This window comes from Neospora caninum, chromosome XI (assembly GCF_000208865.1).
Source record: "Neospora caninum Liverpool complete genome, chromosome XI".
NCBI lineage: Eukaryota > Apicomplexa > Conoidasida > Eucoccidiorida > Sarcocystidae > Neospora > Neospora caninum.
Window position 1 is genome coordinate 5,299,189 of NC_018397.1, and position 27,439 is coordinate 5,326,627.

General features: G+C 53.4%; 4 protein-coding genes across 4 annotated transcripts; 2 read left to right on the forward strand and 2 right to left on the reverse strand.

Annotated features, from left to right (window-relative positions):
• Positions 1-863: 863 nt before the first annotated feature.
• Positions 864-9,072, reverse strand: NCLIV_059340 (conserved hypothetical protein; the record flags this gene model as incomplete). The annotated part of the gene is made up of 17 exons (XM_003885488.1): positions 864-917; positions 1,351-1,623; positions 1,932-1,985; positions 2,424-2,474; positions 2,919-2,969; positions 3,161-3,211; positions 3,539-3,645; positions 4,221-4,281; positions 4,450-4,603; positions 5,100-5,206; positions 5,665-5,752; positions 6,250-6,471; positions 6,916-6,993; positions 7,298-7,526; positions 7,725-7,884; positions 8,380-8,471; positions 9,030-9,072. The coding sequence occupies 17 exons, from the start codon at positions 9,070-9,072 to the stop codon at positions 864-866; spliced, it is 1,875 nt and encodes a 624-aa protein (XP_003885537.1).
• A 3,479-nt stretch (positions 9,073-12,551) lies between these two features.
• NCLIV_059350 (hypothetical protein) lies at positions 12,552-13,770 on the forward strand (the record flags this gene model as incomplete). Its single annotated transcript, XM_003885489.1, has 2 exons — positions 12,552-12,872; positions 13,240-13,770. 2 exons carry the CDS (start codon positions 12,552-12,554, stop codon positions 13,768-13,770), a joined length of 852 nt encoding a protein of 283 aa, XP_003885538.1.
• A 640-nt stretch (positions 13,771-14,410) lies between these two features.
• Positions 14,411-21,034, reverse strand: NCLIV_059360 (putative elongation factor Tu GTP-binding domain-containing protein; the record flags this gene model as incomplete). Its single annotated transcript, XM_003885490.1, has 9 exons — positions 14,411-15,271; positions 15,559-15,836; positions 16,321-16,492; positions 16,693-16,785; positions 17,197-17,402; positions 18,080-18,337; positions 18,892-18,982; positions 19,640-19,731; positions 20,464-21,034. 9 exons carry the CDS (start codon positions 21,032-21,034, stop codon positions 14,411-14,413), a joined length of 2,622 nt encoding a protein of 873 aa, XP_003885539.1.
• Positions 21,035-22,038: 1,004 nt separating this feature from the next.
• NCLIV_059370 (putative pre-mRNA splicing factor RNA helicase) lies at positions 22,039-27,139 on the forward strand (the record flags this gene model as incomplete). The annotated part of the gene is made up of 10 exons (XM_003885491.1): positions 22,039-23,316; positions 23,578-23,973; positions 24,322-24,508; positions 24,629-24,735; positions 24,909-25,039; positions 25,175-25,320; positions 25,424-25,521; positions 25,630-25,866; positions 25,957-26,021; positions 27,079-27,139. The coding sequence occupies 10 exons, from the start codon at positions 22,039-22,041 to the stop codon at positions 27,137-27,139; spliced, it is 2,706 nt and encodes a 901-aa protein (XP_003885540.1).
• Positions 27,140-27,439: the final 300 nt, after the last annotated feature.

The following is a 27,439-nucleotide window of genomic DNA, read 5'->3' on the forward strand; positions in this document are numbered from 1 at the left end:
GAAGAATACCTGATAGGGAGAGACGAAAAAGGGGAAACAGACGATCGTGAGTCCCCTATACACAGAAATAAGTAGGTATACACGTGCATGCATAGATACGGTATGCTCTGAGGTCACTGCATGTGAAGATATATATATATATATATATATATATATATATATGGGGAATTGAAATGCAGTTTTTGGTGATGTGTTTCTTGGGTAATTGGAGAGAGGTGTATCTTGAATGTTTGAAATTCTTTTCAACGCCAAGGCGAAACCGCTGTAGCCCACAAACCACCGCTGGGGGCCCCGTCGAGCTCTCTCGTGTCCGAGATTTGGGGAACAAGGCCCGAAACGGAAAACGACTACGGCAAGGCGTCAATGCGTGTGTTTTTCCTGGCATGTTGAATCCCAAAAGCTGAACAAATGCGAGACAAATGCACGGCTCAGGATGCCCCAGCACCGACGTTCCCACACACTCGACCAGATGAACGGAAACAGAGGACACCGCGCCGAGAAATCGAAACGTGAACATTTCTCGTAAACAGTCGCCGATGTGTGTGCAAGCATGTTTATATACATATATATACAGATATACATACATATATATATATATTTATATATGCATGTACCTATATATGTATTTGCATGTAGAGATGTAGAGGTGTATACCGATGACGAGCGCTGTTATGAGGACGATTGAGAAGTTCGTGTGTGCATCTTTCGCAGAGGCAGTTGAGAAGAGAGAAAAACACCAAATCGCACGGAAACTCAACCTTGAATGCCCCTTGCTCTGTTCCACGGAGCGTTACGCGGCGCATACAGATCCATGGAAATCCGAGTCATGAGGGATGGGGACGGAAAGAGCATAACCGCTTCGCCTACGCCGCCTCGTTCTGGGCCTGCTGAAGAATGTCCCGAAAGAAGTCACGCATCTGCGAAACACGCAAAAACAAATCTAACTCTGTTTATGCAGAGGCCTATTCACAAGACTGGATCGTAGATCCACCTATTCATACACTGCAAACCCATCGACGCATATGCATACACATATGGATGCTGCCAATATATCTACATATATATGTATATATATCTATCTACACATCTATATCTAGACATATCTATATCTAGGTATATCTATACATATATACATATGTATATGTCTGCATATGCGTGCACGTATGTATGCTACGGGGATCGACGACTATGTGGTGTGTTACACCCATTCGTGTCGGAGTCGGTGGGAGATTCTCCTTGTCGACACGAATTGCTGCCGAGATTTATTTTGCCCGTCGCATCCCTTTTCTCCAGAGATCTGTCGCCTTGTTTTTCTCGGCATCCTTTGTTCCTGCGTCTTTTCTCCCTCACCTCGTTCAGTTCGTTCTTCATGTCGCTGTCGAGGCCTGTGAGAGTAGCCGCGCGGTGGAGAGTGCCATGCGCTTGCTCCATCTGCGTCTTGAGTTCGCTGTTCTTCGCCTCCAGTTCCTTCACGCGCGAGTCGAGTTTCTCGGCAGTCTGCTCAGCAGCCTTCTGCGCCTTGGTGGCCGAAACGAAGCGGCCTTCCAGATCTCGCAAACGCATCTCCAGCTGTGCTGACGTGTCCTTCTCGCTGCTCAACGCCTCCTCCAGTTCAGACACTCGCTGAAAAAAGTGTCCCGGAAAAAACCTCTCTCTTCACACGCCAAAATCTCAACGTGCACAACTATGCACATTTACATATATATATATATATATATATGTATATATATATATATATATGTATATGTATATATAGGATACACGGGTGTGCCTGCGTGAAAACGCCTAGGAACAAGGCCCACGTAAACACTCAGGAACATTTATATATATATATATATATATATATATATACAGGCCGTAAATATGGGCGTTTCATGTATAAATATATATGTCATTTTATCATCTGTGTTGTTAGGCATATTCCATTTTACCTTTTTCAACGCGGGGTCTTCCGCGGCTGTAGATTCCACCGCCGTGGCGGGTTGCTGCGCAGGAACGGAAATTGCAGGACAGGGAAACATATTGAAAGACGCTCTTGTTCTCTCACCGGGGTAAAGCGCTTGCGAGAGCGTAAAAACAGGGAAAGTGACAGAAACCGAGAGAAAGATCCTCCGTAAGCGCACACACACAAACGTTCACACACACACGGCACCAGCATCGACGCCGCTGGTTTGAGCTGACCTCTCTCCGACTTGTTACCAGTTACCCGCAGGTGTAAACAGATACATATGTAGCTAGACAGTTACATACGCCTGAATGTACGGACAGGCTTCGTAGGCAGGTGTACAGACACGAGAGAGACTTCAGGTGTCTCAGAAGGCCACGCTTCGAAACGAAAACCTGTGCTGTTGAGGGGTATCCTTTACAATGTCTTATCGCCTCATACACTCGAGACTGCTCTTTTAGGCAAACACAATGCTCACCGCCGCAAGCTCTTTGGCCTTCGCCTTCAACTCCTCATTTTCCTTGCGCAACTGAAAAAAAACAGCAGCATGCGGCAACTATTCGAGAACTGAACCTAATACTACAGTCTCTGTGGAAACGCGGTTTCATCTCATCTTGGTTATTATCGTAAAGGCCCACTACATATGTCGATAACCTCTACGTTCTCTCCCTATATATATATATATATATATATATATGCACAGACTGGCATATGTATACATACATGGTTTTGTAGTATCAGTTAAGCCGCATGCACGCTCATGTATATAGGAGATGCATATAGATACACGCGGTCGTACAGTTACAGTCCATACAAATGTGTATACACAGGAATCTGCACTGTGAACCAAGTTCTTCATGATTGCTGTCCGTCACACCACCGCGCCGGACGGCTTAAGACAGCTGCGGGGTATCTCTTCCGGTGTCGTCTTGTCGCCCTAGCTGCGAGGTTCTTACGAAACCACAGTGCTCACCGCCGTAATTTCTGCAGCATTCGCCTTCAACTCCTCATTTTCTTTGCGAAGCTGAAAAGCAATACGCACGCGCACGGGGCAGTTACACGCAACTTGACCTTCCACGGCAACCTTGTCCCCTAGACGGCAACCGATTTCTTTTTTCTCAGGCACTCGCCACTTGGGCACAACGCGAATCCGAGTGCACGTCTCCTTTTAGAAAGCGAAGAAAAGCCTGGCCCTTCGATTCTGTCTCTTCTTACGCGATCCATCTCAAGCAGCTGAGTTTTCAGCGAGGCGACCTCGGACTGAAGCTGCACAACACACGACCAGAAAACAAAACTCCGCGGGTGAAAAACACAAGACCGCTGAGACAAAAACGAGAAAAACGGCGCGTGCGGACTCGCCGACAGACCCCAAACGCCCGCGGTGCAAAAATGTTTGAATGGATGTGCGTGTGAATTTTGTCGACGCACGCGGGTACATACCTACAGATACATACATATATATATATATATATATATATATATATATATATGCATGCAGGTAAGTATGCGTCTATATGCATGTGGTGTGAGATGTGTGTGTGTGTGTGTGTGTAGGTACGTGTCTCTGGTGCGGCGGTTTGAAGCGAAACGTACTCGCTGGAGGGCTTGAGCGTCTGCAGCCGGAAGCGCGTTCGCGGCTTGAGCGGAGACCGAGGCAGTGTCGACGGTCATGCGTCGCGGCTGCGAGGAGACCACGTCGCCTGAACCGCCAGGAAAAAACAAAGAGCGGAGCGCCACGGAAAGAGTCGCAACATGGAACTCGGGAACGACGGGGAAGAGAAAGGTTCACGCAAAGAAACAGAGACCGAGCGAGGCGAAGAGTGACCGCAACGATAAAAATCCGACACGAGCGTTTCATCACAAACACGCGAACGCCGTGTACGCACACCGCGACACGCGCTGCAGATCGCGAAAGAGCAGAGACGCCGTTCTCTCGAGCATAAACACGAAGATTCACAAGCACTCATACGCATACATATATGCAAATCTCTCCATATAAATGTGTTGATACGTGTCGAAATAGGGATACACAGGAAGGTAAAAACATCGAGACATCTCTACATAGAAATATAGGTATATGTGCACATCGATATATATATATATATATGTAGGTATATGTATATATATATATGGGGAACTCAGCGAGAGAAGCTCTTCTGCACAGACGTATAGAATTGACTTGCAAATACACGCTGGACGGGGGAGATCACTGTTGCCTTAGAGGCGGAGCTGTGGCGCTGGGAGTTTTGCGAGTTCTCATCAGCCAGTCTCTCACCGGGTTTCATCGACCGTCGGCGAATTGCCTTGTTTTGGCCGTTGAACCATTCTTCGGCCGTCTGAAGACAAAAGCAGAATTTGCATGCGATGCTCATTCCTCACCACGCACAACACGCAGAGCCACAAGGACACCTTTCCCGCTGCGTCCCTCCAGCTGGTCACTTTTTTGCATCTGGAGATTCTTGACCTTTTCCCTTTTCTCAAGGGGACAATCCCCGCGCTCCTACCATTGAAGGCTCGACATCCGGCGCAGGCGGGTACAGATCCGCTTGGAACACATCCTGGTTTTTTCTCGGCACGATGAAGGAGATCGGCTGAAGAACGTTGTTGTTTTCTTGCTTGAGCATGCGCCCGATCTCTGCGCGCATTTGGTCCACAGCCCTACGCGACACACGTAGAGAACAAAGTCGACACAAAGAGAGAGATCCACATTTCGCTTTATCGCGGTTTCACCCCTTGAAATGGGTACTTCCAAATCCAGATATACATACCTATTCATGCATATATATACATATATTTGCGGGTACATACATGCATGTCACAGTGGATATCCCGACAGAGGCACCGACGCAAGGAACGACGCATCTGCATATATATATATATATATACATGAATGTGCGGATATACGTACATATGCGCTTTTGAGTTCATGCAAACATCCGCACACACGACTGCACAGCGTGTACCCGGCACTGAAGGGATAAAAGTATGGTGAGCGTTGCATTTTCCGCCAAAGGGTGGCGACAAGGCGTTAAGACAGGCTCGCCGCGACATCCTCCTCTTTTGAAGAAGGCACCGAAACAGAGGAGGCAAAAGTGACAAGAGGCTCCGAGACAGGAACTCGCAGAGACACGGACCTGGAGAGATCGGGGCTTACAGCTTCGGAATGAAACAGAAATTCTTGATGGGGATGTTCGATCTGTACGTGTCGACTGGGCGCAAGACGCCGCCGTGAAACTGGTAGTACCGACAGGACGAGTCGCCCTGGAGACACAAAAGAACATCCGGCGCTTTCAGCATCTCCCACAAAGTCCAAAAAAGCAAACCCCCCCCCCGAGCCGTAAAAAAACTGGAAGACTCCCGATACACTCCCGACCTGTTCGTCAACGACGGTAGTCAAGATGCGTAAGAAGTTACACAGATCTAGAAATGCGGATACAGCGATAGACCGACACGTACACAGAGCAGGTATATACTCACATGTATCGATTTACACGGATTGGAAGTCCATACTGAGACAGATGTAGAGAACGTAGGGATGCAGAAGAGCATGCATGAAGCAGAGCTACTGCGGGAGACAGGGACGCCCGCCGGTGGAGGTTCCTTCGATAGTCGAGGCGACGACTCGTGGGATGGATAAGCGAAGAGAACGCAACTCCCCCCCCAGAGACGAAAGGAAAGACTGGCAACAAGAAAACGGTGTGAAGCAGAGACAGGCGTACCTTGCCACAGACGTAGAGCATCCCAGTCGTTTCGTCGAACACCGGATACAGTGGCGAGGAGCCGCGATCGATTTCTGCTTGGTAGACTCTGCAGGCACAGACGCAAAGGCGGGCGAGAAAAGGCGTACGTGGAGCGAGGGAAAAGTTTCGGGGCGTCTGACAAAAAAACCGAGAAACTGCGAGGAAAAAGTCAGAGGCAACGAAGCAAGAAGACGGTGTCATCACAGCCCCTGGCGTGCAGCGGTGGGAGGCACGATTCACCGTTCAGCATTCGCTCCAACAGAAAAATCCACGTCGCGCAATCTGCGAATGTGAACATATATATATATATATATATATATATGCATAAAATATATACATGCGAATGGTGTGGTCGTGGTGCATATCTGCACGCTACACCCCAATCCGTGGAGAGGATATGTGTGCAGTAGATGCGCACATGGAGACACGTACGTAGGCAGAAACGCACCTATCTAGGTGGATGCGCATACGTAGATCCCTCGGTAACGCGTGCATAGATGGAATTACACATGGGTATAGAGACGCGAGAGACCGCTCCGTCTCCGGAGAGGATTTGCGACGTACGGCTTGTCGATTTTCCGGGTGTCCCAAATGGCCATTTCACGTTCTTGCATCTTGCCGAAGCCGGTTGTGTACACGTGGCCTTCGCGTCCGGCCAGCCCATCGACCCAAGTGCATTTGCACGCCTTGGAGCCTTCGTGGCAGGTGACGGAAGAGACGACCTTGGCGGTTCGCGGATCCACGACGCTCAGCACTTTGTCCTTCGTCGTGCATGCAACCAAGTCCCTGGAAAAACCGCCGCGCACGGTCTACACGGTGTCCGAGAAACGGCCATGCAGGTGACCCACATTCAACTGGGCATTCACTTCCCCACATACATGCATATACACATATATATATACATATACATATATATACATATATAAATATAGATAGATATGTATATGTTTATGGGGTGGTTTGCACACACATGCAGAACAACGCAATTGTGTTTTTAGAAACCGACGCCTGCACGGGTCTCTCTGAAGCCCTCGGGTACAGACGTTCCCGAGCCTTTCGTGGCTTGTTAAAGGCAGCCATAGGTAGGCGTAGATAGAGCACGCGTTTCAACACGCAGCGACGCGTCAGCATTTTTTCCACATTTATATGCATGCATCGGTATATACGAATACGAAAGGAGGCCGCATTCCGCAGCCCGTTGAAACCAGGGGGGAATCTTTAAAGACGTACCCTTTCCAGCTCCATTTCGAACTGAGGAGGGACTCCTGGAACTTGACTGACGCGAAATTTTCTGCCTTTTCCACATTCCTGAACGGCGACATGGATACGGATACAGATGCAGAAATATGCGTATTTGCATCTCCGCCTGAAAGTCTAAAACAGATACGTAGATACGACTCCGTACACAAGTGTAGCTATGTCTGTGCAGCTGCATACAAGTATAGATCTACACGACGATATACGCAGAAATCCTTTCTCCTTTTCCTCGGGCGCACGTTAGAATGCATCGGATACTTCCCCAGAAGCACAAACAAGAAACGCGTGGCGCACTCTGGTCTGCACACGCGTGGCGGGTGGTCACTTCAATTCAGCAGGGAAGAGATGAACGAACCCACGTGTGCGAGAGAGGCCAAGCGGGCGAGAAGACAGGCGACTCTCGGAGACTAACCAGAAAGCCACCGTGCCATCAAAAGAGCCGCAAGCAAGGACTCCAGAGACAACGGGGTTCCACTCGGCGGAGAGAACCTTCTTGAGCGCTCCGGTGAAAGTCGCGATCGGTTCCTTCAACTCGGTCGCTGCCGTCACTTCCTCGGGGAGCTGCCAGACGCGAACGATCGTGTCTTGCGGGAAAAACGGGGAAACGCAAAAACGGGGAAAGAAATCAGCTGGTGAACGCACGATCTTTGCTCTGAGCGGCGGCTCTAAGCGACCACGGGTTCTCTCCAGTGAGGGACAAAAACTCGCCCTCGCTTGGAAAAGCGGACCAGGCCTCCCGTGTGGGTCGGCGCTGCCCCGAGAGGAAAGCCTGCACGACCTACCTTCGCATGCAGTGGCGAGAATATCGCGGTGAAAGGGGCTGAAATTTGTGTCCTGAATCGAAGACGTGTGGCCCTTGATCTTTCCGACAGCTGGATTGCGCCCGATATCCGCAATGCGCAAAATTCCCAGGACGCCTCCGCCGCCAACATCCCATGGAGCCTGTCGCGTCGAAGGAACACAAGCGCACACACGCACCGCACGCATCGCCGAGCTTTAGATGCATGCGCACGCGCATCAATGCACCCGCACCTCTGTAGAACCGATGGAGATTCCGACACGGACGGGTGAGTTCGATTCCTACGCCAGGCGGGGTTCCACGGAGTCAAACCAGAACGACGCGCAGAGCATAAAGAGAAAAACGTGAGGGGAAAAACGAATCTGTGGCGCCCCATCCCGAGTCATGTCTCACGATCCTACATATATATATGTATATGTTTGTGGGTTGTCTGCAAGTCTGCAGGGTTTTTTGGCGCGCAAGATCAGACAGGCATGTCTACTTGCACACGAGCACGTGTAGACGCACGCGGGTACGCTTGTGTGCATGAGAATCTGCGCGTTTCTCGTTCAACACGGAAACCAGAGTTCGAATTCCCAGGAAGCCCTGTCAACTTCTTCCCGGAACAAAAGAGTGACGCGGTGAAACGCCCAACTTACAGCGATGTACTCCAAGTTTGCGGCAAGGCCACACGACTCGGTCTGTTTGGTTGAGAGTCGTAGATCCGAGTACTGTTGTTTCCACGCCTCGGCTGAACAGTAGAATACACGCAGCGGGAGCGACGCGTCAGGAAACGGCACCAGAGAAGAGTTTCGTCAATCGGACACGCGCTTTGTACCTCGACTTTTTCGACCGTAGAGAAAACGCGCAACAGCCCTCTCTGCGGGGGGGGGGGGGGGGGGGGGGGGAAGAAGTCTTGCTCCCCGTAGATGGTTGCTGTGTACCAGCCTTTTACACGGTGGCAGAACCACGTAGCACGCGTGGGTGGATCAAAAACCGTTTCCCAACATAGTTGTGAATCCCACACCGGCCACAGCCTTGTGCATGTCAACATGAAGTGTGTCACCGCCGAGGTCACTGGACGAGTCGACACTGTTCCCGCCCGGGCAAACAGTCGTCGAGGCCAGCACAGCGGTTTCCGACAGAACTCTGGGCATCGTTCCAAGAGCTGTGAGGCAAAGGGTCCGTGTCCCTTCCGCTGAGAAATGCTCACTAAACTCTAGAGCGTGCTGGGTGCCCACATGATCGTCACACCGGCCCAGCCGTAGCTTGGGCGTTCCGGAGTGACGGAGGCGAAATTGGGACTGACCGTAGAGATTCTTGATCTGCGGAACGTCCACAGCGTCAGCCATCTTTTTGAGACAGAAGCGAAAAACCCGTTAGAGGGAGGCAGCGCGTTTCCAGAGCTCAGCAGATTCCTGTGCGCCTTTTTAACTCAGTCCTCGTCAGTTCTCCGCATATGCCCTGCTGTCCCTCTCACAAAAAGAGGTTCTTAAGGAACAGGCAAGACACGGGACTGAACTGAAAGAAACGCGTACAAGAACCGCCACGGATGTGCATGTGTTTGTAGACCTTTTAGCTCGCAAGGCTGTGTGGAGGGGCTCCGTCACGAACAGCCGCCGCAATACACCATCCAAGAGACGGGAGAGGAAGTCGACAGAATCGGAGACCGTTGCTCAGCTCTTTGCGCACTCCCACGGACAGGGTTCATTATTGTCTATTAGCACAGACGAGAACGCAAAGTTCGGTAAGAAAGAAAAAGTCGAATAGCCAGGGCGCCAGAGGCTGGTCGGAAGCCAGTCGAACGGCACATTGGCACGCTATATCGGGGAGCATCGCCCGCAAAACAAGCGTGAAAATGTTTTTTTAAATGGGGAAACTTCTAGCCCCTTAATGAGATATGGAAGAGTTCCAACGTACAAAGGAACAGCTCTCGCACGGCCCCTCCGCACGGTTCTCATTTTTAGCAAGCGAACGCATGCTCCGGTATCTCAGAAAGTGAAATTTCAGGCCGGCACGGCGGCGCCCGCTAGAGGGAGGACGAGAAAGACTGGAGAAGCGAGGCTCAAGACACGGAAACGAGGGGGGGGGATGCAGGTCAAAAGCTCGTTTCAAGCGCAGTTTTTCCGGGTTCTGAGGTGATTTTGGATTGGGAATTGAACGGTTTGACGAGAAAATCGTTGCTTCTAAGCCAGCTTCTGCCCATATCTCTCCTCGGCAAGGCGCTTCTGGCGAGCCGTGGTGTAGAAACTCTGCCAAGCCGCCAAAACTGCGTCGAAAGTGAAGCTTTCACGCACCAGCGCGGTCAATTTTTGTCACCTGCCACTGGCCACTGGGAAAGACGAAGACAGCCTCCAATGCGCCGTCAGTAGGGACGTTGCTTAACTGGCGAAGTGAGAGGGAACAACCAGCAGCTGTGTTGGGCAGAAGACTTCTGTCGCATAAAGGCGCACAGCAGATCGAGGCGCGTACCGTCGCCTAGCCCCCGCACACCTGTATAGCTTTGGGTCTATATCTTCATTGATCTGTATGTGCATTCCTTGAAGGTAGCTCTACTTTTATACCTTCACGTGTACATGGGTGCCCCAAGTGGAAGTAACTCCGTGGGAATGGGCTGCCACGTGGCCAGTCTGATGGCGTGCGGTGCTAACGACACCGGACTACTAGGAGGCAGCCTCAGCCGCTGGGATAGGTTCGACTCTAATGTGCAGTTCTTCGCGTAAACCAATCACATGTCTTGGGAAGAATGCCTCTTGCAAAGTGCCGTTGTGCTGCCCTAATTTTTCTACACGTCGCTACTCGAACAGGCGCGGGAGAACACGGCCAGCACACACAGCCGAGCGCACGTGCTCTTGTCGATAATAAGAATGGTGAAAAAATACTGCGAGGAACGCAAAGCGTCTAGTTTGGGACGCTATGGCAGCAAACACTGAAGCCGCGCATTTACTGAGCATCTAGATCGCCCGTGGTTTCATGCATATTCCGAGGGAACTGGCTGCAAAGGTCCTCGACACAGGTGGTGACCTCCGAGGTGGAAAGTGTTTTGTCAAAAATTCACAACTCAGTTGGACCCAGACCCTGTTGTGTCGCGGCGTGGAGTCATGTAGACTGTGTTAGGAAGCGTTGCGAGAGGCTTTGCACTCTTTTTCTTTCTGTCAGATACCTGGTTAAGCAACTAGAAGTCAGCGTGTCTAGCCGCTGAAAGTGTGTCACATAGCGCCACAACAGGCAAGTGAGTCGTTTCCCTTTACTGCACATCAGAAAAGAAATGGGTTTAAAAGGAGCTGGGCAACGAAGCAGCACCAGTGTTCCAGCGCCTCGGTAGTACGTAGAACGGTGGAACACTCCTCGTACCCTTTTTTTCCACAGAGGAGGAACTCTGCCCACGTACCGTCCACAATAGCCGCTCTTCCTCTGAATTCCAACACTTGCCCTCAATATTAGGTGGTCATATTCCCCTCACGTACTTCGCCGTAGATGGTCTAGGCATTTTGCCGGGGAGCATCATCAATAGAGAGAAGTTGTTAACCGGCAGCTCTGCACGGCCAACAGTGTAAGAAGTATACAGGCAATATAGCTTTCTCTTGTTCCAGGTTTTACAGTTTAATCCGCACAGTACACTGGTGAATATTCAGGTGATCACAGCAGAATAGATGGGTGCCCGGGAGATCTGCATGGGTGCCTTCAGGAATCTGTCTGTACTCTCGGCTCCAACAGGGTAAAGATCATTCAAGATTCAAGTCATTCTGCTGACTCATTGCCTGCCTCGTATCCCCTCGTGGGCACCGTGTCGAGAAAAACGCAAGCGACTCTCCCTTTGCCGCGTACCAAATCGGCTTTGCTTGGCCCAGCCCAGCTTGTGCTGCCTGGAACGTGAACGCTTGCACACACAAATAGTAATTTGAGGATGCCAGCTGGACTCTGTCTCGCGAGAGGACTGAGTGTCTTTGTGTTGACACACCTGAGTCGATTTGGCGTTTATCCATGTGGTAAAAGGTGCTCCCAAAATATCCGGTTGACGTCGAATTTTCGATCCCAGTGTTCGGTCCACGGCCACTATGTTCGAGTTCTCTGACGAAATGCAGTTTTCTTGCCTGAGCACGAAACAAACGACGGCGTCCCTGTCGGTTAAACGAAGCGACGGACGGCCTGACTTGTACGAATAACGGAAACTGGCTGCGGTCGCCATGCCGCGGGGCCCCGCACTAGGACGGTGGAAGCGTTTGACAATTCAGAGGCTTCGTTTGGAGAGTTGCTCTCCTCGAAAATCCCCACAGAGAACCAGCGCAACGGATTGGACTGTTCACGCTGTTTGTGGTCTAGAGGGCGGTCGAGCTGGTTGGAGTTCGTCTTTCTCTATCGGAAAAGGTTTTCTATCCCCTCTACTCTCGCACACCGAGTAGAGCTACCCCGGGAAGGAATATGCGTAAACTGTTTCTGTGACGTTTCATCCCATACTATTTGGTGTAACATGGGAAGTTTTGTGTGGCATTGCTTTTCACTACAAGGCTTCCGTTCAACGTGGAGGGGCTATTTGGATCCGGCAATTGAGCGACCTAAATCGAGAGGGGGCTCGCTACTGGAGATTCTCAGTGTTCCTAAACACGCAGAATATGAGAAACGAAGTCCCTTTGAATGGTCTCTTCCGTAAGCGGATTCGTGCAAGTGCGGAGGTGTTTTTGTAAGCATGCGTGTCCGTGTAAACATGGCGTTTTGTAGGAAATCTCTTTGCGTGTACATAGGGGGCGTACCCGTAGTTCCGACGATGTATAGATAAGTATGTTTTTGGAAGCAAGAATGACTGAGACAAACTTTCATCCATGTCGCCAAGATGCAACCCACCCGTAATGGAGAGCCGGTGTGGAGAGTCCTCAGGGCCGTTACTGGCCATTTCGATCCTTCCACTGTGTACGTGTTCAATGGCCAGAACACGAGTGTGACCCTGTGGCAAGAAGAACTTCAACTGTGCCGCAATCTGCTGTTTCTCAACCTCTCTAATTGTGGACTGACTAACATCAGTCCCTTTGTCTCGCTCACCAGCCTCAGACACCTCGACATTTCTTACAACAGTGTCGTCAGGCTCGACACTATCAACAAACTGAAAGAACTCGAGTCCTTGAGAGCTGTCGCGAATCCTATCTCAAGATTCCAGGTGCGAACGTGAGAGGCATGATGCGCATATCACCCAAAAACAAAGGATAGTCACATATACTCACAGCAGGAGCACGCCTGACGGGTTCCCTCAGCAGAGCAGAGTTTAAACAGCGTATGCTCAGGATGAAAGTCGAAGCGTCCAGATGTGTCTCGCAACATATCGACAACCTCTCCCAACGGAGATGCAAAGTTGCAGAGGTTGTGAGTTTTTTCAGTATTCAGGTGTCTGTATATAATTACATCTGTATCGGTTATGCGGGACGACACAGCGTTCTTCAACCTCTGCTTGGAGGTGGCCTGGCTGGTCTCACGTTTCCACTGATTGTTGGAACGCACACTCCTGTTTGTCGGGTGTCTTTCGCCAGGACCTCCGAGATTTGTCTGGCCTTGAATCGCTCAAGGCTCTCTCTTTCCAGAACGTCGATGGAACGGGCGCATGCCCAGTTTGCCGCCTCGCGGATTACCGCGCGCGAATCTACTACCTCCTTCCACAGGTCACGCCTCCATCATTTGCATCCAAGGCAGAAACGAAGGGAATCCTTGCCGCGCACGCGTCGCCCCGGAACGGAGTGTCGCTTACCGCACTTCGGACACGCCTGCGCAGTCTCGACGGTCGGCGCGTCCATCTGCCCGATGTAAACGCCCAATTTGCGACAGCAACAGAAACTCTCGAGAAGATGCACGCAAAAACTGCCCAGCTGCGCGATCGTACGCGACGTGTGTGTGTGCCTGCGGTGCTGGACTTTCCTCCTCTTGAAGAAGCGGGACTGCCCGTGGCTACTGAATTCAGTCCATGCGATGAAAGCCTCGCGGGTCTGAGAGAGGCAGTGGAAGAAGCCAAGGAAGTTTTGGCCTTGTTCGAGAAAGTAAGCATGTCGATGGAAGACAAAGTTTGAGCGGCGCACAGTGAAACAGCTACGAAGAGCAGGCAGAAACCAGATTGATCGGCACAGGCGCACCGCGAGCGGCGAGGAACGGAAGTCCCCATGGACGCGCGTGCTGGAAGACTTCCGACACTGGCGACCAGCAGGACAGTTTGTGTGTCAAAACGAAAACAAATTTAACTTGGCCGCGTGCATGCACCTGAAGATGTCGGCAGGCACCGTACCAGCAGACTGTAGACTGTCCAGGATGCTTTTTCCACTCGGGAAAAAGCACCGGCGATCTGTCGACATTCTAAAAGTTTCTGTTCAGGTATGTCCAGTCAAGACTGACGAAATGGTCTCGTGAAAACGCTGCACGGACAAGGCAGCCTTTATCACGACCTAGGCGGACATGCGGACGCACACATCTGCGTAGACGGCTGACCAGGAAATGCCTATTCGCAACTCTTTACACACATGAGATCCTCATTCGCAAGCGCATACCGCTTGGTGATGACGTTCATGAGTGAACTATGTAGTACAAAACCGTACACCACCGAGAGGCCACTGCTACTTCAAGGTGGTATCTGTGGGCGCCGTTCCTTTCCTCAGCGTTTCTCCGCAAGCAAACAGAAACAAGGAGGCCCGCAAAAGCGCGTGATTCGGCGCATGCTCAGTTTGCGCCCCTCTGGACTCCTTGGGAGAACTGCGCTGACTTGTCATAGACTTTCTTCTTGTATTCGAGATTGATCGAAAAGCCCGACGCTTTGCTGTCGCCATTTCCCTTCCCAGACGCAGAGAGTGTGGAACAGCTGATCGGCGTCTCCAGCTCCACCACAAATTTTCCTTTGTTTCCAAAGGCCTTTTCAATGCGGCCTTCAAATCGAATGGCCTCACGGCGGCCACGTGCGCCGGCGTCAAGTTCCTCCGTTACTGTCTTCTCTTCAGTTGCACTTGCCGTTTGGTTGCGTGCAGTCACGGCCCTTTTTTCGCTGCTGCGCTCTTCGCACTCGCTCCCATCGGTTTTGCTTGGTTCATCTGCGCCGTCTGCCTGCGTGTCTGAAACTTCCTGGCGGCATATGGTGACTCGGAACCCGATGAAACGCGAAACGTGCTGGGGACTCTTGAACAAACCGCGACCTATCAGTGATCTGGCCTCGCTGTAGCTCCTGTCTGCTGCTTCGGTGCGATCGCTGTAGTGACACGGCGACTCGAAAATGAAGCGCTCGACGCTTCCGAGTTTGTGTTTCCACTTGTAGACTGGCAAACTGAGAACTGCAGGGTGGTAGAAAATCGAACGAACGGATGCGCTGGAGCCGTGAATAGCTGCCGCCGTCGAGACGCGTGGACCGCTCCCTGGCGGCTTCTTCGCTGCGTTGCTCCGCTGTCCAGCGACGCCGGCGGTGGCCGAGAGGGACAGCAATGGAGCTGCGCTGAGCCGCTCGAGCATTTGCCCAAAAAACGACAGCCTGCACATGGGCGAGCTAACGTCCATGTCGAGCTTCGAACATATAAGAATGCTCCGCAGAGGAGCCTGCAAAGGAGAGGGGACAGTTAACACGCATCTTCGAACACACGTCAGTTGAGGCCAGCGGCGGAAACGCTTCTTTCTCTCTGACGCCGTCGGGTTTTGAAGTTAGCAGACACAGGGTGCGATGCAGATGAAGTCACTCTTCTTTCCCTTCTCGACTTCCCTCCGTTCCTGTTTCTTACTTCCTCTCTTTCCTTTTCTGCACACGTCCCGGTCCTTCGTCCCTTTCGAGACACCCGTTTTCTTCATCGCTGGCCATGCGTCAGAGCAGAGGAACTTCGTCCACTTACCACGATAGGCTTGTCGAAGACCAGAAGAGCGAACTGCAACACTGGCTTCTCCTCCTCGCAAGCGAGAAAAGACGCGTCCACACCGTTGGTCTGCCTGCTCAGCCCCCGAGGCCGCTGCTCGCCTCTACTGCGTGCCATCCCACTGTCCAGTAAAACCAGTTCCTCCTGGTGCCGATATGTCGCGCGAAAGTCCACAGCGGTGGGCCACGCGCGGGTGAGACTTGGTCTGTCGTCGCCCCGGAGACTCGGAACGAGTCGGCCAACGTTCAAACTGGATGCTGGGACGGGCACGACACAGAAACGCAAAAACAGAGAACCTCACAAACCCCCCCCACTGCTCGGGCGAAGCTCTCTTTCAGACATGGTATCATCGCGCCTGAGGCGAGACACACACCGTGGCCTTCCGGTCGAATCTGCCACCTAGGAGACCCCAAAATATGTGTATTTACACGCACACATGCACCCTAGGCGCTTCACATACATGCATATATATGTATATATGTATATATATATGCATATATGTAGGCATACCCGTACATGACACTTGCACCAATGACGGCAGGAACCTGCGTGTACGGAGAGCCAGTTTCCAGTGTCTGCTGCGAGTGCTTTCCACTTTGCGTATCTCTGCCGTTCTATTATCCCTCTGGAACGAGGTGTACGTTCAGTGTTGGGTAGATGTAGGCTAGACGTGTTTCCTGAAACCGCCACTGTAGACTGGACCACCTACGACAGCGAACGAAGCCAGCTGCATCGACTCACTTCCCACATCTGGATGCGCGGAACTCGCCGACGAGAGGTGCTGAGAGAGAGCGGCTGCGCCTCCAAAGGCCGTGCAGTCCGGCTGATCGCTCTCGTACCGCCCGAAGAAGTAAGCAGTGCACAAAGTTGTTGCGTGGCCAACCGTGCAGTGGAACTTCGTCCCTGTGCCGATCTGGGGAGGAACCGACAAGACCGAGTGAGGCAGTCGAAAGCCGCACATGCTGACCAGAAAGGCAGCCTGCGGCCGGAAGTCGGGCATTTCTCTATTCGCAACGGCCCCGCCAGCGTGAAGTTCTTTTCTTTGTTCAGCCCAAAAGGGAAGAGACGCGCAGAGGAAGAAGCAATCCTGTTCCGTCCGTTCCGCTGCCTCACCTGTGGTTTATAGAAGCGAATTCGCTCGACAATAGCAATGCATCCGTCCACGGCAGCCGGGACGTGCTGGGGATCGCAGATGGCTCCGCGCTCCTGAAAACAAGCGTTCAATTCGCGTCTGTTTAGCGTGTGCCTCGCGCGCATTCTCTCCGGGCCATTCGTCGACTGCGTTCTCTGGTCACTCTCGCAAAGAGCGGAGAAGCAACTGTCTCTCTAACTGTTTCAACGACACCGAGACACCTTTTGCACTCTTCTCCTTTCCGCTCAGCACGAGGAGACACCGACCTGCGAAACTCACGCGGTTTCCCACGACGCCTTGACATCCACCGACGCACCCACAGACGCAAAGACTGTGCCACGCATGCAGATCTCATCATGCCTGTCTATCCGTATGTACAGACCCGGATCCGGTCCCGTACACCCCGAAGCTCCACAAATAGATATCGCAGGGCGGCGGGTCCAGCTTCTTTGCGCGTGTCTCCACTTCTTCTCCGCGGGGCGTACCAGACCGGACGCGTCGAGTGCGGTGACGCACACCGCGACTCTCTGGCCTCGTCCAGCAGACTCGACGTTTTGTCGGAACGTCTGGAGACTTCGAACTTTGGTTGGGGCCGTGGCTCCGCCGCCTCCCGCTGCGCTCAAGACGACGACGGAGTCGCCCACCTTGACTCTCCCCGACAGCACGGTCCCCGTCAACACCGTGCCCTTACCTGCGGAGACACCGCGGCAGAGACGAGAGAAAGAGGGTTGGCGAGCGCCGCGCGACAAAAAGAGGCCAGAGACGCTGTGGGAGAGGAAGGCGCGCCGTTCTGGCAGCATCCATGGTCAAGAAGAGAAGGAGAACGTGCAGCGGAGAGACGTCGAAGATTGCCCCAAAAGAAAGCAAAGGGAGGGGTAGAAGAGAGACGTTTCGGACCCCAAAACCGTCCACGCGGAAGCGCGAAGCAGGCGAGGCACGGTCGCGGTACAATGCACATCTCCGTAGTGCCACGGACAGAGAAGCGGGAGACGCGGAAGGAAGAAGATGCAGCCGCACATGGCGACCGCTGGAAAGGACCTCCTGACCGCATCTTCCCCTGCTCCTCCACATCCACCCTTACAGTCTATAGCGATATCTGTCTACGTGTCTCCCCATCGTCCCTGACTCCCACATATACATATATATATATCATTTTGTCTACACAAGCATTTCTACAAGCATAGATGTGTAGGTCAGGTATGTGAGATCGTGAATGTACACACATATCCTACGATCGCAAATCCGCCCACCTGCACATATCTGGAGGCGTGCGTGGAACCGCGGTTTCGCGGGTGATCTCACAGTTCCGAGTTCTTCCGTCTTCTTTGATCCGCTGTGGATCGTGCACCCACTGCGTTCCCTCCTTACCCTTGAGAGCGAAACAGTGGTCAAACACGAGGTAGAACGGACTGGACGTCGCTGGGGCCGAAGAACCCCGACAGCAGGCGCAGGTTGTGCACCGCTGCTGGAGCCACAGCCGATCTACGAGGCGCGAACTGGATACGTCCTGTGCGTCTCGAGGCGCGTTTGCAGCGAGCTCCGGAGACAGCAGAACGGAGGAAAGCGCGCTCAAGACGCCCGCGACATTCCAGGCGGGTGGCAGATTCGAGAGGTCCTGAACTGCGTCTGCAGCACGCCATCGGAAACAAAACGAAGGCGGCCCGAACAGAGAAGCGAGAATCTGTCCTCGTATCGTTCGACTGCGTAGAACTGCGAGATATGTCGCCTGGCTTGTGCACATGCATACAGGCGCGCGTGCACGAACAGCGGGAGAAAAGGCATACATCAGACTGGCGAAAGCCGATGCGTCTGGCGCCGTGCGCGGCGCATGGGCTGGTTGGGACACAAGTCCAGTCACGCACCTTGTCCACGCGTCAGGTTCTCTATTACGCCGGTGCTCGCGCTGAGTATCCCCCCGTGCACTTCACGGCATGCAGCGCCCACGATATGCGTTTACGTGCTGACGGGCCACCGAGAAGCCAGGAAAAAGACGCATACACCTATCCCTGCCTTCACAGAGGTGGGGGGTTTCGCACGCCCCTTTCTATCACTCGACAGCTGAGCACACACCTGGAGACCCACAACTGCACGTGCATGCTTCGTGTTTTCGTGAGACTTCTGAGAGGAACATGGAAGTTTTTCGTCTGAGAGAGAGGCCCCTAAATTCCCGTAGAGATTACCTGGATTCGCCGCAACAGGAACGATTGGCACATCTGCGCCAAAGGCTGTCTGAGCAAAGACGCCGCGCAGCTTCGCAGTTACTGAGGCGACCTGCCAGACGAAACGCGACGTATGCAGTCGAGACGCGCTGTTGACTAGCACTTCTCTAGCGGCGATCGCATCTCCACAGAAAAGGCGAGGAAGTCATCAGTGGACTCTTCATCGGATTCGCATTTATGCATGCAAGCGCCCTTTCCCGCGGAAACCCTCTTTTCGTTTCACGATATAGACTCGTGGACGGCGTGTGCATCGTCGCCCTTCAAAGCGGTGAAGTCGAGAGGATCCCGCTTTCTCACAGGAGTCAGGATCACACCGTTTGGTACCACAATCTCCGGAGGAACTCGAGCAATACACACAGAAGGTGAACCCAACAACGTGGGCATCGACAGCCAGCAGACGCGTGTCGGCTTGAGGTGTCGAGACGCTTCCTCAAAGACAGGTCCGCGCCTTGAGTGACTCATCTCTCGCGACACAAGGCTGACCCTTCGACAGTTCGTGAAGGAGGCTCAGCGCCGGAAGCAGTTTAGGTGAAGAGAGACTTTGCCTTCGCGGCCTAGAGGAGCAAGAGAGCGACTGACGTCCCGAACTGTCCGACACCACGACACGGGTTCTCAGTTACACACAAGACGCTCGCTGCCGCTGTCTCGAGGCAAATGTGAACGCGCATGCAGTCGAGCGTACGGCAGCCCGGGGGGCGGGTGCATGTACCTTCTTTTCACGTGTGGCTTCAGGAAAAAGGTCGATTTTATTGAGGACGACGATCAAGTGCCGAGCCAGCAGCTCCGCCACTACCAGACACTCTGAGAAGGCCACGAAAAAGAGACACAATTGTAGACTTTTGCTCATGGAAAGGACTGCTAAACGTTCAATTGAATTTGCCTTCAAAAAAGGCACTTTTCATCTGTCCACCTTCGCGTCCTGCTTTCTGACACGTCCTTTTGCCATTCGGAGTGCCCGTCGCATCTCCACTACTCACACAAGATCGCGAAAGCAGGTGATCTTTCGGTGTGGACAGGTGAAGACAGTCGTGCACGGGAGGCGGCGTAGAATCCAGAAAAACTCAAAAGGTAAAAAAGCGTGTGGGAAAAGAGGCTCCACGTGTTACGACGAAAACGCGAGGAGAGTGGGGTATTGAGCTAGTCCCTTGTTTCCCACGGTGTCAAACCCCCAGTCTGCGCATGTCTCTCCCCAGTGCGCCAAGACTGCCCAAGTGCTGGCAAGAAAGACGCTCCTCTTTATCGGTGGCCTGAAGCCACAGCTGTCTAGACAGCACCTGCGCAAACCTGGACTCGCGACTTTTTCGTCACGAACACAAGCACCTCAGTGGCAAACCGACAGACACCGGCATATAGCTCGATATGTGGAGGCATACAGCTCCCCACGACTGTCCACGTTCACACACGAAACGGCTGTACAAGCACAGGCCGCCGCATCCCCACGTGCAAACACACCTTTACAGCTACCGAGCTCTTTGCGTGTGCTTCTTTATGCCGGTGTCTTGTGTGTGTCTCTGTTGTGTGGGCGAGGCGTACCTGCGGTTTGCGTCTGTATCCCTTTGGTTGCATCGATGACGAGGAGAACAAGGTCAATGATTTGCGCACCTCCAATGATCGTCCGAATCAAAGAAGCGTGCCCAGGACAGTCGACCAGGCAGACCTGGACGTTCGTTTTCCTCGCGTTCTCCGAGGCACCGCCGTTCTCTGCCTCGTGTGCCAGTGTACATGCACGCGAGTGCGCCGAATCCGCTTTCGCGGGCAGACGCGTCGCGGCGGCAGACGGATCTTCCGAGCAGAAACTGCGCGCCTCTTCGGCCTCTCTTTTCTCGGCGTCTCTGCTCTCGACAGTTCCCTCTGGTGGACAGTTCGTTCTCCCCCCGTGAGACGCAGGACGCGCACCGGATGTGTCGAGAGGAAGCGTGAAGGCAGAGAAGCCGAGATCAATCGTGATTCCACGCTCTCGGCTCTGCGGGTGCTTGTCGAGCGACGCGGTGCTCCGAACAGCCGTCAGGACGCGAACCAGCGAAGTCTTGCCGCTGTCGATGTGGCCCAAGACCCCGACGTTTGCGTACACCGGATTCCCACAACAACACTTGACCCTCTCCATGGTCAGGCGGCAGGAGGAAAGGGGAAATAGCAAGATGCTGGCACCGCGCAAGACAACTCGCGCGAGACAACGATCGCCCGTGCCGGATACGCGCAGAGAACCAGGAGACACGGGGAACGGAGGGAGGCGCAGCGAAAAAAGGGAGGAGACGAAGGCTGACAAAAATACGGAAAATCCCTACCTTCTCTCGACAAACGGACTGTATCTTTCAGAAATGTGTGTATGCTTCGCGGCGTGCCGTCTTTCCAGCTTCCTGGGCACATGCAGCCGGGAGACCCACAGGAAAGTCCCAGTCAGCCCTGCGCATGCATCCGCGTTTCTTTTTTCAGACATGCCCAGTTCCAAAAACATGTCGCGATCGGTCCCCAAACTCCACGGACAAACAGGAGACTTCCTTCTTCTTCCGTTTTATCTTCAAGGGAACAGCGTTTTCGCCAGAGGCAAACACTCTCAGCTCTAGTCTACCAGTGCGGAGAGTCGCATTCGTTGACGCTCGAGCTTCGCAGTTTCAAATTTGAGTCTGTGCATGCATGCTTACGCAGTTTCGCGTTTGTTCCGGGTGCACCCTGTACCGCCGTGCCTGGTTTGTTAGGTCCAAGGCATCTTATTTACTTTCTCCTCTCGTTGCTCTCTTCTCGAGACGTTTTCGCGTCGTTCTTTTCCGATATCACTCCCAGAAGTACGCGCCCCATCGAGGCCTCTCGGTATCGATGTGAACGGCCGTTTCCTTTTCGCTTGTTCCTGTTCTTTCGTGTTTCGCAACCTCTTCTGCCCTCCATCATTTGCCGCCGTCACAAGTCTCACCAGCGAGACACCTCGCGGATGGCAGAACGAGCAGAAGCGCGCCTTGGAAACTATCTCGGTCTCCAGCGGGGCAGAAAACTTTGAACCGTCTCACACAGATCGCAGGTGTCGAGGTCGGGAAGCGTCCCCGTACTCGCCGGCGTCCCTGCATGCATTTGAACTTGCCTGTCCATTTCGCGCCGTCTTGAGGCCCTGTCACCATGGCAACGCTCGTCAGTGATTTTCTGCTTTCTGAGAGTGAGAGGAACCAAGCTGGGGTGAAGAAGAAGAAAGGAAGAAAACGCGGGGACGACACGAACGCGACAAGCCTCGCCCACTACGAACAGGCGCCAGCGGCGTCTTCTGCGGAAAGGACGGACCGGGCGAGCCCAAGAGAGGCCTCCTCGCCCTCGTCGCGACACGCAGTCAGTCCTTACTCCTTTGACGAAGATCTTGGAGAGGTCTATTGCCCCGAAAACGACTCTCCAGAGTGCTCCCCTGCAGATGGGCGCAAGGCTCGCAGACTCGCCTCAGGAGGCGCAGGCGAAGCCTCGGCCGAAACACGATTCAGTGGCGACCCGGCGACGGCTTCGGCGCCTGAGCCTCTCGCTGCTCTCTCTTTGCCGCGCACCTGCCGCACTTCGTGTTCTTCTCCGCCTCCCTCGCGTTCTTCTTCGTCGCCTGGACTCTTTTCTTCGTCATCTGGATCGGCGTCGTCGCCCGCTGCAGGCGAGGCGCGTGAAGCGCAGGGAGGCAGTTCCGGCAAGCGGAAACTCGGGGGAGGCGCCAGCGCGAACTGCGGAGTGTCTGATGCAGATGGCTCTTCGGCGAAGCGCACGGGTTCCGGCGAGGGTCTGGCCATCGCGGCTGCGTCGGCGCAGACGTTTTCGGGGGCCTTGCCGATCCACGGGTTCGTCGATGTCGTCCGCGATGCAGTGTCCCGACACCAGGTCACGTTGATCGTGGGAGACACCGGGAGTGGGAAGACGACGCAAGTCCCTCAGTTTCTGCACCACTTTGGGCTGACGCGAAAGGGCGTAGTCGCCGTGACGCAGCCCCGTCGGGTGGCGGCGGTGTCGCTTGCGCGCCGCGTGTCTGAGGAACTCAGTGGACAACCGGGAAAAACAGGAGACTGTCTGGGCGGCTTCGTCGGGTACTGCGTCCGGTTCGAAGACCGAACGAGTCCAGAGACGCGAATCAAATTCTTGACAGACGGCATGCTGGTTCGCGAGGCCATGCTCGATGAAACGCTGTCGCAGTACTCAGTCATTGTGCTCGACGAGGCCCACGAACGCTCGCTCCGAACAGACATTCTCCTGGGGTGGATGAAGCGGCTGCTGCCGAAAAGAAAGGATTTGAAGGTCGTTGTCATGTCTGCTACACTCGACACCGAAAAGTTCATGGGCTACTTCCCCGGCGCAACGGCAGTCCTCGTTCCTGGACGCCAGTTCCCTGTCGAGCTCCTGTACACCCCGGAACCCGAAGCCGACTACATCGACGTGAGAGCGCTCGTGTCCATTTCCCTGCCTTCTATACAGAGTTTTCGGAGTCTGTAGTCCAACCAGCTTTCCAGCGTGTTTCGCGGGACCTATACAGCGTTTTGAGTGTCGCGACTTGAGGGCCTGAGAGGGAGGGGGAAAGGTGGACTCACTCCTAGTTCTGCCTTCCTCTCCCGTGGGGGTCGGGGGTCCGGTGTCAAGGCGTGCCTCACTTTCTAGAGCTGTTTTGTTTCTTGTGAGGATTCGTGTTTCCGTTGTCAGGCAGCGCTCGTCACAGTCTTGCAAATCCACACCCGCTACCCTCCGGGAGACATTCTTGTCTTTCTCCCTGGCCAGGAAGACATCGAGAGTCTCCAGTCGCTTCTGGAAGGGAAGCGTGACCTTCTCCGGAAGGCCCTTTGCATGGCTGCCAGTCGCGACGCACGGCGTGCAGACAGCCAAGACAGCTCGCTGACGGCGAGCGCAAGGCAAACAACGACTCGGATGGGTTTTGCGCCTTCTGCGAGACGAGGAGTGGAACTTCGAATCGGAGAAGACACCTCACCTATAGACCAGTTGCCGCCGTGCCGCGATCTCCAAATCTGTCCTCTCTTTGCTGCGCTTCCCTTTGATCTACAAAAGGCCGTTTTCACTCCTGCTCCTGCGGGAGTCAGAAAGGTAGGCTCCGCTACAGTTCACGTGTAGGCGTCCTGGTGAATAGAAAAAAACGCTTGCAGGAGACCGGAAGTTCTGGGCCGCATGCTGGGATACATTTGAATGTATACTCTTTTGCAAGCACCCTCTCTCCCATCTGCATGTTGGCGAGTGTCACCGTTGGTGATTGTGTGCTGCTCGAGCCATTCGTATCTGTCCATCGATGTACGCGAATCTGTCAGCACCCATCTACCGGGACTCCATCTGCCTGAGGATCCATCGGTCTGTGAACCCGTCTGGTGGCATATCTCCGATCTGTATGAATCTGCTTCCCTATCCGTGTACGAACTGTCTTTTTGTCTACCCCTGTAGGTGATTGTAGCCACAAATATAGCAGAGACGTCCATTACGGTCCAGGGTATCCGCTACGTCGTGGACAGCGGGCTCGCCAAGGCGAAATGCGTCAACCACCGCACAGGCGTGGAAGCGCTGGTGATCGAGGAGATTTCGCAGGACGCCGCCAAGCAGCGGGCCGGTCGAGCAGGCAGAGAAGCTCCTGGTAAGGCTGTGTAGGAAACGGACGACACTTCGAAGCCGTGACAGGACAAGTCTGCTTAGGAGGTGAGCACACCAGAGGGCCTCATAGGCATTTCTTCACATGTCTGTTTCGCGCGCTTAGGTGTGGTTTTTCGTATGTACACCGAGGACACTTTCAACAAGTTCCACCCTCGGAAAGTTCCGGAGATCGTCACGTGCGACCTGGACCAAGTGTTCTTGGAGCTCAAGGTACGTGGCGCAGGAAGGAGCTGATGCAACGCATCCAGCTTGCTGCGACGTAGCCGTATTCAGCAAGCAAGAAAAAAGCCTCGGCGCAGAACTGAGAGAGGTCCTCGGGTCTTCAGAGTGTTGAGAGACTTTTGCTGACTATCCTGATTGCCACTACCGTGCGCTCTTCTCAGACACTAGGGATCGAAAATCCGCTGGAGTTCCCCTTCCTCGACTCTCCGCCGAAAGAAGCTTTCGTGAACGCTGGGCGCACCTTGCACCGGCTCGAAGCCGTCGATTCCCGTGGACAACTTACAGTGCTGGGGTAAGTCGTACTTGGGAGACACTCAGTGCACGGTAGCAGCCGTTTGTTCCCCGAGGCGAGGCATGCTGTCCCGTAGATCGTGTGGATTTCAGGCGCACACTCACGAGAGTTAATCTGCGCTCGCTTTGTTGGCAGGCGAAAACTTGCTGCGTTGCCGCTGAAGCCCATACTCGGGAAACTCCTCCTCGACTCTGTCGCTTTTGAGTGCACTGCGGAGATTCTCTCCATCGTCGCCATGCTGTCGACAGATTCGCTATGGTACAGTTACCGTAATCTGCCAGGTAAGTGCTGTTTTACCTTGTGGATATCCGGCCCAAGCAAGCGTACGGGTCTGGTGATCCGATTACTACAACGACGCTACAATGCGTCCTTTTGTTTTCGCAGCCGACAAGTCGAGTCGTCTGCAACAGGCGCGCAAACGCCTTTCCGACAACCAAGGTGATCATTTAACCCTCCTCAACGCCTACACACAATGGGATGAGGTAATCAACTTTTCAGTTCACGTTTACTCGTCGTTTGTCTAGCGGCGTGCTGTGTGGGCTGCATAGGCCTGAGAGAGCAGGTACTTTGCGTCGTGATTGTGTTTGCAGGCGACAGACAAAATAGCCTTCTGCAAGGAATATGGTCTGCACCACAATGCACTGCTTCGGGCAAAACAGATCCGGTCCCAACTCGAAGAGCTTCTCCTTTCATCGCAAATTGGAGTCAAGAATGTCGCTAAGAATGGTGCAGGAGATACAAGGACAAAGATCCGGCAATGCCTGGCGGCGGGGTGTTGGCTGCACACTGCCAGGTTGCAACGAGACGGAAGAACATACGTCACGACCGTAAGTCAACAATTTTCTGTTGCACGCGTGGTGTCTGGTGCTTGGCGCACATTCACATGATGCTCGGTCGTGCGCATGTATTGTCCGCAGGTTGAGCGGGAAACGGCGAAGGTGCATCCGTCATCTGTCCTGTCCGGGCAGAAGTCTTTGCCATGGTGAGTTTGCACTTGATACGACGACCGGCGTGAGCAGTTACCTAGAGAACCGGAGGGAGCGTTGGGGTACTCTTACTCGTAATTTCACTCTTTTTTGCTTGTTTCTGTTCAGGTGGATAGTCTACAGTGAATACGTACACACCACAAGACCGTACCTCCGTGGCGTTACAGCCATAGAAGGTCCGTGGCTTCAACAGTTCGTACCTCGTTGGTTTACTCTGGTTGGGCAAAGCTAAAGAGCAATCGGGAATGGAGAAGCCGGCCACACCACATTCCGCTATTATGTGGTTGTTGACTTCTGTGAACTTTGATGCTGGGCGAATCGGGCACCGCAAGGGCTATGCATCACAAAGGGAGACCCCAACCAGAGAACTGACTTCAGCTTATCAACTGTTTCTTATCAGATGAAGACCTGTCCGGATTTCGCGGGCCCAGGAGAAAGGCAATCGTAGTTTGTTGCCGAGTGCCACTGAGAACATGGTGTGAACTCACCAGAAGCACTGTAGCGTAGCATCGGTGGTGGCCTGTACTGTCAGTCAGCCGAGGCATATCCCAGTTTCTTCAAACGGAAGCAATGTATATTGCGAGCGCGCCGTATTCATCAGATCACGTCGCATGGTTGACTGGAAGCCTAGATGAGCACCGTTAGTTCCTGTTTTTTTGTCACGCCACTCTGTGACACGGGAGTCGCACCGTCGACCGCGGTTCAGTTGACCGCCAATTTTCGGGCACCAGTTGTTATTTGCCAGTTGGAAAGATTCGCTTTTGTATTTGCAAGCGTTTATGCATTGGCATCTGAACATGGATGCCAGCACTGGATAGTTCCCACATTGTATCCGATTTGCTTCCAGATTGCTTCCAGAACACGGCTAGTACACACCATCTGAAGTGCATGCGTCGAAGAATGGTAGGCAGGATTCCACTTTCCATCGCAGAGGGAAAATGAAGACGACTGGTCCCGCTGTGAAGCGACCTGGACATGGTCTGTTGCATTTCATCGGGAGCCAATCAGGGTGTCGTTACACTGTGTGCAACGGCCTCCCACGTTTCTTTGCAGCAAGAAGCACCGCATTTGGGCACCGTCACAGAACCCTGCGGCTGACAAGCGCTGGTCCTGAAACCATTGATACGAGAATAAAATGGAGAGAAAAATGATGTGCAGGTCCTCTTTGCGGCAGACCACCCTCTGTCTCGCCTTCTGTAGTGCAGTAGCTACTCTTTTCGCGTCGGGAGCAGACAAGGTACATGAAATGGTGTCCGAGTCCCTAGATATGCTGCGACTCTTCTCAATTTGCAGCCGTTCGGTCGCTTCAGATTGAAGGCTCCACGGTTCCTTCAAAGTGTCGTAAGCTAGAATTGACCTTGCGAGCCCCCTGACATGGGCACACTGGGTCATGCCTGACTCAGAAGTACCTCGA